Source organism: Arvicola amphibius, chromosome 11 (genome assembly GCF_903992535.2).
Source record: "Arvicola amphibius chromosome 11, mArvAmp1.2, whole genome shotgun sequence".
In the NCBI taxonomy this organism is placed as follows: Eukaryota; Metazoa; Chordata; class Mammalia; order Rodentia; family Cricetidae; genus Arvicola; species Arvicola amphibius.
In genome coordinates, this window is record NC_052057.2 from 90,150,697 (window position 1) to 90,164,240 (window position 13,544).

General features: G+C 41.7%; 1 protein-coding gene across 3 annotated transcripts in view; it reads right to left on the minus strand.

Moving 5' to 3' along the window:
* Window positions 1-3,210: 3,210 nt before the first annotated feature.
* C9orf72 (C9orf72-SMCR8 complex subunit) overlaps window positions 3,211-13,544 on the minus strand; it is a 29,667-nt gene continuing 19,333 nt past the window's right edge. For all 3 annotated transcript variants that reach the window (XM_038348085.1, XM_038348084.1, XM_038348086.1), the window contains exons 8-11: window positions 9,144-9,379; window positions 6,128-6,185; window positions 5,110-5,219; window positions 3,211-4,992 (exon numbers count right to left, since the gene is read on the minus strand). In XM_038348085.1, coding sequence (XP_038204013.1) covers window positions 4,806-4,992; window positions 5,110-5,219; window positions 6,128-6,185; window positions 9,144-9,379 — 591 coding nt within the window. In that variant the 3' untranslated portion in view covers window positions 3,211-4,805. The remainder of the gene's footprint in view (window positions 4,993-5,109; window positions 5,220-6,127; window positions 6,186-9,143; window positions 9,380-13,544) is intronic.

Here is a 13,544-nt window from a genome sequence, read left to right on the forward strand (position 1 = left end):
TGGCCCCTCCTGTCTGCCAGGAGATACACTACAGAGGGCACAAGTACTCACAGATAAGGACTGGAGAAACCAGGAACGTCAATCTCTCAAGGCTGTCTCCTCAAGGGAGGACATGTACACCCGTTTCCCACCCAGAGGGCTGGGGGTGGCTGTTGTTAATCACCTGGTGACTTTTGCTATCTGTAGGGCCAGGCCTCATCCAGATCCCCCAGATCCCAGACCCTTTCCCCCTACTCCCTACGTTATCTTTGCTTCAGTCAACAGAACCCATCCTTAGGGGAGATATCACATGGAATTTGTAGCCTGTTGACTTCCACACTATCTCCATCAGAGACCATGACAGATTCTAAGCCCTTAAGATATAGAAGCCATCTCCATGGTAGAGGACACATGTACGTTGCTAAAGAGTAAGCCATGATGTAGTCATGGCTTAAGCTTTATTGTGCACATGGGATTGGAATAATTGCTACCAGGAAACATTTTTCCAAAATTGTACTATACTTAAATATGTCTAAAACAACCTGACCTGGTGTCAGACTCATGCTGAACTGAGTTTCCTTCTCACCTCAGTGGTTTGTTTCTCTACCAGCAGTAGAGCTTGCAGAGATCCTCAGAATAAAGAGATTTGTTCCCCTGTGCACTCCCGGGCTTGATGTTCCGTCTTCCACGGGTGTGGAAACAACAGACCAAGTGACTATGGACCCAGACAGGTATTTCCTTCTGTGAGTTGACTTTTCTCAGGGGTTCTGTCCCATTGCTGGGATGTTGACTAACGGGATGTAAATTAGGATGGCTACTACGTTGAACAGTATGTAGAGGCTCCTTAAGATGCTAAACATGGGGGCTGGGGAGATGGATCTGGAATACAAGGACTATACAGTTCAGATCCTCAGCACCCACATAAAAAGAGCTGGGCAGGCACCCTATAATCCCAACGCTTAGAAGCTAAAGATAGAAGACCCTTGGGATAAGTTATCTAGACTAACTGAATCTGCAAGCTGCAGCTTTAGTAAAAGACCCAGTGTCAGTAAATAAAGTGGACAATCACTGATGCCATTTGTCTCAGGGTTTCTGTTGCTGCAAAGAGACACCATGACCATGGCAACTCTTATAAGGGAAAACATTTAATTGGGGTGGCTCGCTTACAGTTTCAGAGGTTCAGTCCATTACCAGCAGGGAACATGGTGGCGTGCAAGCTAAACAAAAGACCTTAAAGCCCACCTCCTCGGTGACACACTTCTTCCTACAAGACCACTTTGTTGGAGTACTCCAACAAAGCCACACCTCCCAACAGTGCCACTCCCTTTGGGGGCCGTCTGCTTTTATTTCACCACACCCTTCAACAGACGAATACAGAAAATACGGTACATACAGACAAATGTGTTATACGGTCATTAAGCAGAATTAAATCCTGTTATTTGCAGTGAAATGTATGGAAATGGATCTGGAAAATATCACGTTAAGAGAAATAACACACAAAGACAAGGACTGAGTGTTTTTCCTCACATGCGGACCTAGAGACTTACTGAAGGTAGAATTAACAGAAGCTGGAAAGAGTGGGGAGCAAGGACGAAAGGTTGCTTTTGACCACAGCATGCTCTGTGCACGGAGAGAAACACCAGTGAGTTCGTACACAAAATTACTGCGTGCTAATGACAATTTAAAAGCTTACATTATAATAAAACGTGGTTTTAAAATGAGCCTCGGTAGAGCTCGAGAACATAGACTTCATTTCTCTTCAGTGCCCTTCAATTTAACAATGCAGAGTACTCACTACAGGGAGGAACTTCGCTAAATGCTGCGCGCTCAGGAACGACCTTAACAGCTGGGGACAAAATCGAACGTGAGTAATTATTGGCTGGGAGTCAAGCTTCAGCTTTCACATCTAAGATGACAGTTACGACAGTGGCAGACTGAGCCAGTCCTGGGGGAAGTGTTAATTGAGGCCAGTAACACTTCTTCATTTCTTCAAGCCCCACTCAGCAGACTGGGAGAGAGATCGATTTGTGCAATTCCACAACAGTTAGGGTAACGTAAGGGCGAGAGGCACTAGTTTTCTGTTTAGCTTGCAGGATTTTCATATGGTTTTGCTTCCTAATTTGAGAATCCGGCACTCTTCCGCGGTGCTAGGAGCTGAGGTCAGGGCGTGCTGCGAGCACTCGGGCTCTGGGCTGCATGTCTAGCCCTCTTCTTTGAGACTCTCAATGCTGCGGCGAATCTCTGGGCTCCGCTGCTCTACTTCGGAATAGACATTTTGGAGTGAAAATGTCAATCTCATTTCTTGCTTTTCAAATAAAAGCACCTGAATGTGCTTTGTTCAGCCTTTGTATTTTAAGTTGGACACCTGTACCAATCACTTAGAAAGAACAAATTCGTTTAGATTCTAGTAATATCACTGGAATAGGAATTTTACAGATGTGTGTGCGCACGCGTGTGTGGTCCATGTGTACATGGCAGGGACAAGCTGCAGGAGTTTCTTCCACCACGCGGGTCTGTGACTCAATTTAGGTTGTCACACTTGGCAACAGGTACCTTTACCAACTGAACTCTCTCTCTGACCTCCTCAGTAGAGAATTTTTCAAAGGAGAATTTTTTTTAAATATCTATTTATTTATTATGTATACAATATTCTGTCTGTGTGTATGCCTGCAGGACAAAAGAGGGCACCAGACCCCATTACAGATGGTTGTGAGCCACCATGTGGTTGCTGGGAATTGAACTCAGGATCTTTGGAAGAGCAGGCAATGCTCTTAACCACTGAGTCATCTCTCCAGCCCTCAAAGGAGAATTTAAGAATTAATTTGTATGTGAAATATTAATATATGACAGAAAAAAAATCAAGATTCAATACTGGAAGTTAAGAGGAAAGCTTGCTTTTTCAAGACAGGGTCCTGTAGCCTCATGCAACTCAGGCAGCTCAGGCTGGCCTTAAATTCACTGTGTCTTTGAAGCTGGCCTTGAATTTCTGATTGTCCTGCCCCTACCTCCCCAGTACTGGGATTACAAGCATGCACTATCATACTTGACAGTTTTATTATTATTATTTTTTTAAATGTGAGAGTCTCGCATCATTCATAAACTTTGAATATCTTCTTTGAAAGAAAAGATTAAAAACTAAGATCTAGATTCAACATGATTGGCAGCACAACAGGAAGCTAATCCCACTTCCTTTCAGCAGTATTTTACCTGAATGAAGAACTAACACAGACAGAATTTCCAAAGTATTTTATTCAAAATTCCCCATCTAGGAGAAAGGATATATAACAGTGTTTACACATGCTTCAATAACTTATTTCACTGTACAGCTTACATTCTCTGTAACAACACAGTAAACCCGTGAAAGAAAACAATTAGCACTTAAATAAGACTCCTGTGTGCAGCAATAAGTGCGGGACACTAAAAGGTGGGATCTAAACATTTTACCGCAGCTGAGCGGCTTGGAGTTCATAAGCCAGCCTGGTCAGTGTGTGTTTAAAAATTGAGATGTCTACACTTTTCTGATTTGTAATGTCAAAACCACTCTGACCTTTCAGAATAGAACTTTTTTTTTCTTGATGAATTTGGTGGGTGGGGAAAGAACTCTATTTTCATCCCTTTTGTAAAAAATAAATATATTCTCCCTTTTATGTTAAGTCCACAGTTTTAAATAAGATACGTATTTGTGTTTATTCACACGTCTATGCTAACACGGCTTGAGCACAGTTCTCTGCTAATCAGCATTTCACAGCCAGCAAGACGGTCAAACATTACAGGAACAAAAAGAGACCACCGAGTTTGCCATAATAGCACCTAGAAAAATAGCACTGGGGTCAAATTTCTCCTGCTGTTCTTGTAATGCAGGCAACATGGCAAACACCACAGAATACAGACGGAAAACAGAGGGAACGAGGAGAGAAGCTTTCCTGATCTTGAGAGAAGATCTTACAGCAAATGTATTCTCTGACGGATTTTACAGGGACTTCTAAGCCAGGCACATGGCAGACTGTGCACAGGGTAGTCAGATGGAGACAACGGAGCAGTGAAATCTGACCCTCCGCCAAGAAATTATATTTCCAAGACTGGGAAAGGCACAGGAGGTGCACATTTTAATTTGGCTCAAAAATAATGAAAATTAAACTGTTGGCAACAATTACAAAAACAAAAATGTCACTTCCTTTGACAAAATTACAACAATTAACCAACAAAAAGCACACCACGGCTCACGACAGTCGGTGAGCACACATGACTGCGTGGCGCTTCTCTACAGACTGCACTGAAGGACTAAGTCTATACAGGAAGATCTAACACTCGATTTCACCCAGAGCTCTGCTTTATCGACGCCTTCTTCCAAAACTGACCTGTAGTCAAGCTAAGCTCCTTTCCGTGGAACTGAAAACTTCCAAGGCTCTAATTTTCAGTTGTTGCAGAAGCATGTAATCCTACACACGAGGGGACACTGAGGGACAGAAAGTCAACTTACACTGTGTCTGTAAAAGTTAACTGGGGTTTCACTGTGATACACGTAAACCATGAGTCATAAGTTTCCAAAACAACAGCAGTTATATCAAGTTTATATCCTACCATTCATATCTTTAAAAGACAGCAATAGTATTTAGGATAACCGTAAACATAAGTCCCTAAGAGAGTACGTCTATTCTAGGAAAAGAGACATTCACTGTAATGCTGCACCCAACGCCCCTGTGCAGACCTCTAGTACAAGTGTAGTGTAACCACCTCCAGAGCCCGGAGGAAGGGTGTGTTCACACCTCTGAGCTACTGCAACGGCATGCCTGGCCATGATGAGACAGACGCAGCAAACCACGTGTTTAAAAAGTCATTAGAACATCACGTTCTTGTACACTAGTGTAGAAAGGTCTCCCAAAGACGAAAGAGTGTAGGCCTGGCTTGATTTTCTCGGCTAGAGCCATTATTATGTTAAGATCGCCCTCTGCTGTTAAATCAAGATCTATCTTCAGGTTCCGAAGAGACTTAAAGGGCTTTTTCCCCTTCTGCCTATAATCAAAACAAAACAAAACAAAGAAACCAAATATTATAATACAGACATTGCTCAAAGGGAATGAAACAGAAACTCACAATGCATAAAGGTTTTCTACAGAGGAGCTGACTCACGTATCGTCCTCTATGTACTTGATTAGTGTCAAGGCTTTTCTGTGGAGAACAAGCAGGAACTGTGCAAGGAAGGTGCTCCTGAGAGACAGGCCAGGCTTCAAGTGGAAGACCTGCAGGGACATGAGATAATACAGTTTTGAAACATTTTTATGCAGCTGCTTCCATGACGATGCTGATAGGATCTGACACCCATCACCCAGTACAACCATTTCTTCCAATTCCCAAAGGGCAGGACTGTGGCAGTGGCGATGATGGTCTGGAAGCACTGACAGTTGTCAAGATTTCCGATTTTACTGCTCAAAATGCACTGAGATTTTACATTCTACACCAAAATATATCCTTATTTTATTATGAGAAATCCTTACGCGAATTGTTCCAGGTTGTGTAAAGTGAGGATGAGGGGAATTTCATTTCAGCTTCAGGAACGTGAAATTGCTCGACTACGGATTATCCTCTAACTCTGCACTGTCACACGTCACACAGACCCGGATCCAGACCTAGCCCTAGTTAACATGAGGATCTCATTATCTCAGCCAGGTCTGGGATACAGGGCCTTGGCCTGGCTCCCAGAATGGTATTGTAACAAAGCTCTAGCTACAGTTAGAAACAAGTCCCATGCAATCATCCTCCTTTCCAAATGTCTAACTCAGAGAACATTTTAGAACCGAGACAATGGAGATGCTACGATTTAAACACAGGTCTACTAAGCTTTGATAACATTTTCAATTCAATTAAGGCAAATAAAAGCACACCCCTCTTCAATGAAAAACTCCTTTAAGGTATAGATAGGGCAATACTTAAAACAATTACTGGGATGGGGAATGCTATTTTTAACTGTTAATAGACAGGATATTTCCCATTAATAATTCAAAGGCAGCTTCATTTACAGACTTCAGAAAGGGCTATAAGCACTTTAATTCTTTGGTTCTTTGTATGTATTTTATAGGCACGGTGGGACATAATTTAAAAGAAAACATGCAATATCACTTCCTCTGGCCACGGCTGGTGTCATGTTTACCTGGTCCAGGAAGGCTTTCACTAGAGTATCTCTGTGTAAGACATCTTGGAAAATATTCCTAAGAAGAAAACAGGCCAAACATTAAATGGTTACACAGAGTCAATTTCCATAACCTCTCACTCAAGTCAAAAAATTAATGTTTCATAAACAGATATGTAAGAAAACAGATGTGAATATTTGGAATGTATACTTAGCTTGCATGAGCCCCCTGGGTTCAATATTCAGTACACACAAAATGAACACACACACACACACACACACACACACACACAGAGATACATTTAAACTCAAGGGAACATTTGTACATTACTGGTGTACATAAGCTGAGTATACCCCAGGAAGTGCACATGCCTATCTGTCGATGAGTTTTTGTTTTGTTTTGTTTTATTTTTTGTTTTTCGAGACAGGGTTTCTCTGCAGCTTTAGAGCCTGTCCTGGAGCTAGCTCTTGTAGACCAGGCTGGTCTCGAACTCACAGAGATCCGCCTGCCTCTGCCTCTCCCGAGTGCTGGGATTAAAGGCGTGCACCACCACCGCCCGGCTCTGTCGATGAGTTTTAGAACTGATACCTTACAAACTGGGCTTATGTCAAGAGACTCACTACTTGTAAACATGAGCCAGCAACCCAGTAAGTTACCACCTCAGCAATGGCTGGCGTGTAACGTCCAGACAAAATGGCCAGTTGAAGTGAGCTGTGTCAGCACGATCAGAGCAGACGCTAACAGAGAAGATTGCTTTTTTCTCAGACCCCATTTCCTCTCATTGTTTCTCTTCCATTTCCCTAGGCTACTGTGTTCATGTCAGAGCGAAAGTGTAGAGTGTCTTATGACAGGATGGATGAAAGCAAGACTGAGAGAGTGAGATCATACGGCTGGATAGAAGAGAGAGAAAGAGGAATATGCAGCAGTAAGCGGAAAGCACCGCAGGTTTCTTAGTCTAAGGAGACAGTGAACCAAGCTGGAGAGAGAAACCAAGAAGGGGGAGCCAGCATTTCACAGCAGCACTAGGCGCCAACAGCACCGACACTGGGCTTCAAGGACAGGTTAGGGCTCTGGTCCCCTATTTTCCAATTTCTGTTTTACTGAATAAAAATCTGGATCACAAAAGAGCTGGAAAAGCAAAGACTATCTCCAGGGCAAACAAATAAGTATCTTTAGTGAATGCTTTTATCTTAAAAAGGTTAAAACTAAAATTTAATTAATTAAGGAGGTAGCTCAGTGGTACAGCAACTAATTGCCCAGTATATATGAATCCCTGAATTTGAACTCCCAAACCTCCCAGACATAAAAGTGAATATTATTTAAAGCATGCTAAGTCTGTATTAATAGAAATTAAAACATAACTTCCTGGTTGGAAATATTTTTGACAATTTTATATTTGAAACATTTACATATAACTGGAAATAAAATTCTAAAATCATGACATTATTTTGTCATGCTAGAAAAGCTGACCAATTGCTTTGTCAAATCTGCCAAACAAACATTCAAAAACAAAAACACGAACAGGCCGCAGATCTATTTATGTCCACATTTTTCTGAGAAGAGATTCTAAACAGTCAAATAAAAAAACAAAACAAAACAAAACAAAACAAGACAAAACAAAAAAACAGGACCCCAGGCCCATTAGTTATGAGGAAGACGCTGGCACGCAGACTCAGTGAGAAGAGCTGCGTTTTCCAAGACCGCCAGTGTGTGAACTAGTGAAAGAGAGCTCAACTGACCAGGTCCTTTTCTGAAGCAATTCCTCTAACCTTTCAAAGCAATCCAAAGAGCACAGGAGAGCTGTGCAAAAGGGTTCTTCTACATGCTAGGAGCTCTAGGCATGACGCTCTCATCTGTGCAGTTTACTGTGGCTGCTGGTACGCCCCATGTTTCTCTTTTGGCTCTGTTTTCATCTTCAGAGACACAAGATATATCCATTTGCTCCAAATTTACTGTTGTCTAAAACCCTTCTACCCACATAATCACAGTTAACATATTTTGAGTATATTCTAAGGACTATCCCGATTTTAAGCATTTCATTGATTTAAGAGAACAGAAATACTGTATTGTGATGGAGTAGCTGACCAATCCCTTGTCTGAGGGGTGTGGCCGCTCCAGGGCACAAAATACCTTTAAAAGATCCAAGTTTGGGTAAGCCCCTCTCTCTCTTGGTTCCCTGCTCTTCGCTGGAACTTTGGCTCTGTAAGTTTCTCCCATTTATTAAAGCTGAGTATTTCATAAAAGGCTAGTTTGGTTATTTCCCATTGCTGGCCGACCACGCACGCTACAATATTGCAATTCTTTTTCAGGATTTAGAACATCATTTAAATACTTTCTTGAAGTTTTGAAATTCAAGATGATAATTTTTCTTGTAATCAATAATTATTCCCTTTTCTTTGCTTACCACATTTTCTGGGTAAGAAATAAATAGCAAAATGTACAAAGCAAAGGAAACAAGTGTTTTTTTTTTCCCCATATATATCAGCTGTTTTTTTCTAGGTTTTATATTCATATCTAAGAAAAAAGGCTTAGAATTACTGCAGCTTAGCATACAAGAATGTTCAATGATCATTATAAACTAAATTACCAGCAGCAGGGGCTGCCATTTTCTGACTGATCATTCTTACCCTGGCAATTCACTAAGTAACTAGGAGTTCAGTATATATTTACCAAGTGTTTATTTTTTGAGGAAATCTTAATCTGTATTATAGGAAATAATAGTTTAAGAAATGAAGATTTAAGCCAGGTATGGTGGTACACACCTTTAATCATAGAACTTGGGAGGCAGAGGCACGTGAATCTCTATGAGGCTGGGCTAGCCTGATCTACAGAGCAAGTTCCAGGCCAGTTCCTGTGAGTTCTCAGTGAGCCATATAGATCTCCCCAGTGAGACTGTCTAAAAATAATAATAACAATTTAAAAATAAAGAAAACGTGGCTGATTAAATGCTTCTCCGGGCATCATTTTGCTTGTCACATGTCTTTTTCCTTTTAAGTACAACTTGCACAATGACATCCAAGGTCGAGTGTCACTTACAAATCAGGGGTGAAGCTCTCATCTGTGTAGATGATGGTGTCCTGAGCCATGTCCTCTTCTGAAGTTGCCCTCCAGAAGGCTGTCAGCTCTGATCTCATGTATCTGCGTTGATTATAGATATGCTCGTGACACGGTGGCATCTGCTTGACAGTATTGACGTCCACATCAATGTGCGTGGTTGGATACGGGGCATACATAACTTGCCGGAAGGGTAGTACAAAGCTTCCCGTTGCATCCTGTCAAAACGAAGAGAAAACTTACTGGCCACATGCCAAACAAGAAGCCATTTTAAAAATAAGGTAATCATGATAATGGAGATGCATACCCCTGCACATCTGGTATAAGGCCCTCTCAGAAATAACATTCAGGAGGTTACTATAGGAAACTCCAGCCTCTACAGTTTGTGCTGATAGTAAAAGAAGTGTCCAGTGCACCATTTACGAAGTGGGTCAGAACAGGCCAAGTATAACCCAACAGCAGAGCGGGCACAGCAGAGCAGGGCACAGCAGAGCGGGGCACAGAAGAGCGGGGCACAGCATACACACAGAAGACAATGGCTACAAACACCAGTGCCTATCGTTAACGGTGATTACTCGCTGATCTATAAAATTAGGACTGTCTTTCTTCCTCAATTGTTTTTATCCTTCCTGTTTCTAAATGAATATGCACATAAATAGGTAAAATACTGTCTCTTTCTACCTGGCCGGGCAGCCAGTATGTATGTGGTATCGTGCTAAGTGGTGTGAACAGAACAGAAGATGCCTAAGCCTTTCACTCTGAAAAGGCTAGAATAATGACTGTCTACCAAGGTATCTCTGGAAAGCTCTACAGTTAGCTTTGCTTGGCGAGCTCTCGGTGCTTCACTCAGTCAGCTTTGCATTGCCCTGGGCATGTGGCGCAGGGGCTCTGTCAGAAGTTACAGTACATAACGGAACAGGGGTACTTTATTGTGCCGTTACAGAAAATTAGTAAAATTGGGATTTGTAAAGTTTTCTTCAGTTCTGAGCTCACGGCAGGTGCATGATTTGAAACCCCAAAGCTGATTTTCACTTTGGGGGTGAAACTGGAGATTGAAGTCAGGACCTTCAACTTTCTAAGTCAGGAGTTCTCAACCTTTGGGGGTTGGGATCCTTTCATAGGGGTCGTGTATATCAGATATCTTACATATCAGATATTTACATTACGATTCATAATAGTAGCAAAATTATAGTTAAGAAGTAGCAATGAAAATAATTTTATGATTGGGGGTCACCACAACATGATAAACTGTATTAAAGGGTTGCAAGATTAGAAAGGCTGAGAAGAACTCACTGGTCTAAGTAAACACCAACCACATCAATGAACTGTATCTCCAATCCCCAAAAGCTAGATTTTTATTTGTAAAAATTCAGTTTTTTTTAAAATATTTTTAATTTTATGAACTTTATTATAAAAAAATCTTGAGAGCATACAGCAGTATGACATACCAAAATTAACCAGACCCAAAGTCTATACAAATCGTGACTTTGTACATAGTAAGAATAGGCATTTGGAACAGCTGTGAAGCTTCTCATTAAACTCTACCCTTTCAGGATCAAATGTATTAAAACAAAAAATCCATGACAGAATTAAAACTAGAAAAAAATAGCTTTATAATATCTTTCATAACTTGTGTTTATTACATGCATCCAGCCCTTTCTCATCCCCTTTATTTGTTATATTTAATTTTCAAATAAATATAATCCCAACACTCAGGAAGTTGAAGCAGGTGGATTACTTTGAGTTTAAGGTTAGTCTAATTTTACACCAACTTGACATAAGCTAGAGTTATTAGAGGGGTTGAGTCAACAGAGAAAATGCCTCCGTAATACTGGGCTGTAGGCAAGCCTGCTGGGCATTTTTTTTTTTTTTTAAAGAGATCCTGAGGAAGAGCCCAGTCCACTGTAGGTGGGGCCATCCCTGGGCTGGGAGCCCAGAGTTCTACAAAGAAACAGGCTCAGTGAGCCATGGAGAGCAGGCCAGTAAGCAGCATTCTTCCACGGCCTCTGCATCATCTGCTGCCTCCTGGCTCCTGCCCTGCCGGAGCTCCTGTCCTGACTTCCTTTGGTGATGAACTGCGATGCGGAAGTGGAAGCTAAGTAAGTCCGCTCCTCCAAGTGGCTTTGGTCATGGTGTTTCCTCACAGCAGCAGTAACCCTAACTAGGGCAGAAGTTGGTACCAGGAAGTCACAATTAAGTGGCATCAGCCTGAAGGGCTGGGGCAGGGATCCCCAGAAGGTGGGAGATGCTTTGAATTAGTGTCCAACATATGGTACAGTTTCTCCCAGTAGTGAGGATCCACGAGTCCAGGAAACAAGGGATAGAAAGAGAATATTTCCATCCACTATCACCCCTAGTGACCCACTAGGAATTTTTTTGCTTCCTATTTCTGTGACCTTAAGTTCTGTTGGCCTAGAAGTTTTGGTTACTGAGGGAGTGCTCCTGCCAGGAGACACAGAGAACACTCCACTGAGCTGGAAGCCAGCTCACTTTGGGCTTCTAATGCCCTTAAGTCATCAGGCTGAACAGGAATAACAGTGTTAGGAGGGTTGACTGATCCAGATTACCACAGAGAAATTGGATTGCTTCTCCACAATGGAGGTAAGAAGGATTATGTCTGGAGTGTAGGAGATCCTTCGGCGTGACTCTTGGTGCTACCATGTCCTGTAATTGAAGCTAATGGGAAACTACCCCAGTGTAATCCAGGCAGGATGTTTCCGTGCCTCCATGTCTTTATAATGTCATATAACACCAATTAAGAGAATGTCAATGGTTATCATGTTTAAGTTTGAGACACTAAAAGAATGTCCCTCGTGGAACATTGCCATCTCTTCTAAATTTATAATGTTTACCGCTGTATGAGGGATCACAGATAATGCATTTCTGATTGTATGTGGGATGGTTATATCATGTTTAGGTTGTTATGACCTGGTTATTGTTTTTATATGGAAATTAATCATGACATGAGGAGATATGGTTGTGTGTCAAGTTGACAAGGGGTGAACTTGTGATGGATACTTTTGGTTGTTAATTTGATTACATCTGGAACTAAAATCCAAAAATGGAGGCACACCTGTGGGGTATTTTTGCTTAACTTGAAGTAACTTCTAACCCGAATCTTTGAGGTAGGAAGATATGCCTTTAATTCAGATAATTTGAACTAGGAAAAAACATGCCATTTAAGGCCATTTTTCCTCCCCCAAATAAATACCACTTTAAAATACATTTAATCCAGATCTTTAATCCAGCTCTAATCTTCTGCTGGAAGCCTATATAAGGACATGGAAGATGGAAGCTTTTGCTCTCTGCCTGCTTGCTCTCACCTTGCTAGCAAGTTCCTTCCTCCACCGGCCTTAGAGCCTGCTTCTATGGGATTCCAGTGTGTACTGAAGACCAGCTGAGACATCCAGCCTCATGGACTGAGAAACTTCTAGATTCTTGGCTTTCTATTCACAGCCCTCTATTGTGTATTAGCTGGACTGCACCCATAACTCATTCTAATAAATTCCACATAGATAGATAGATAGATAGAGAGAGAGAGAGAGAGAGAGAGAGAAATTGAGATTCATCCTATAAGTTTTGTTACCCTAGAGATCCCTGACTAATACACATCCACCCATCCATCCATCCACCCAATCAACACAGAGCAATTGTATTTGCAGGGCACAGTGTGACATTTCAATACATGTATACAAAGTGTATGATTTACTCACAGTGTCATACCTATCACCCCTGAAAGTTATCATTTCCTTTGGCTAGGAACATTCAAAATACTCCTTATGAGATATTTTAAAAGTAAAACTAGAGTCGAGGCAATGGCTCAGTGGACAAACTGCTAATTGCTGCACAAACAGGAGGCCCCAACCTGTGTCAGGATCCTCAGTATATCTAGAAAAGCTGCTGCGACAGCCTGTGCCTATAACCCAGTGCTGGGGGCGTATGTGTGGGCAGGCAGATCTCAGGACCTCATGACCCAGCTCGTTTACTCAAAGTCATCCCAGGTTCAGCAAGAGACTCTGCCTAAAAAACACAGTGGAGAGTGACAGAGTCGGACACCCTATATCAACCACCATCCTACACGTTTCTCCCCTCTTCCCACTTCTCTCTCCTAAATAGGAAAATACAGTTGACTGTCATAATTTTTCCATTTTGCTATGCTTACATCCTCAAGAACAACTATGAAAGAACCCTGCAGTGATCATGAAAAGCTATTTCTTTCTGGTTTTGTATGTGTGTGTGTATGTTTGTATGTGTATGTGTTTGTGTGTATGCATGTGTGTATGTATATATGTGTGTTTATACACACATATCTATGGATATAAGCGCGGTACACATTCATGTGTATGTGAGTGTTCATGTGTTGAGTATACGTGTGAATGCATG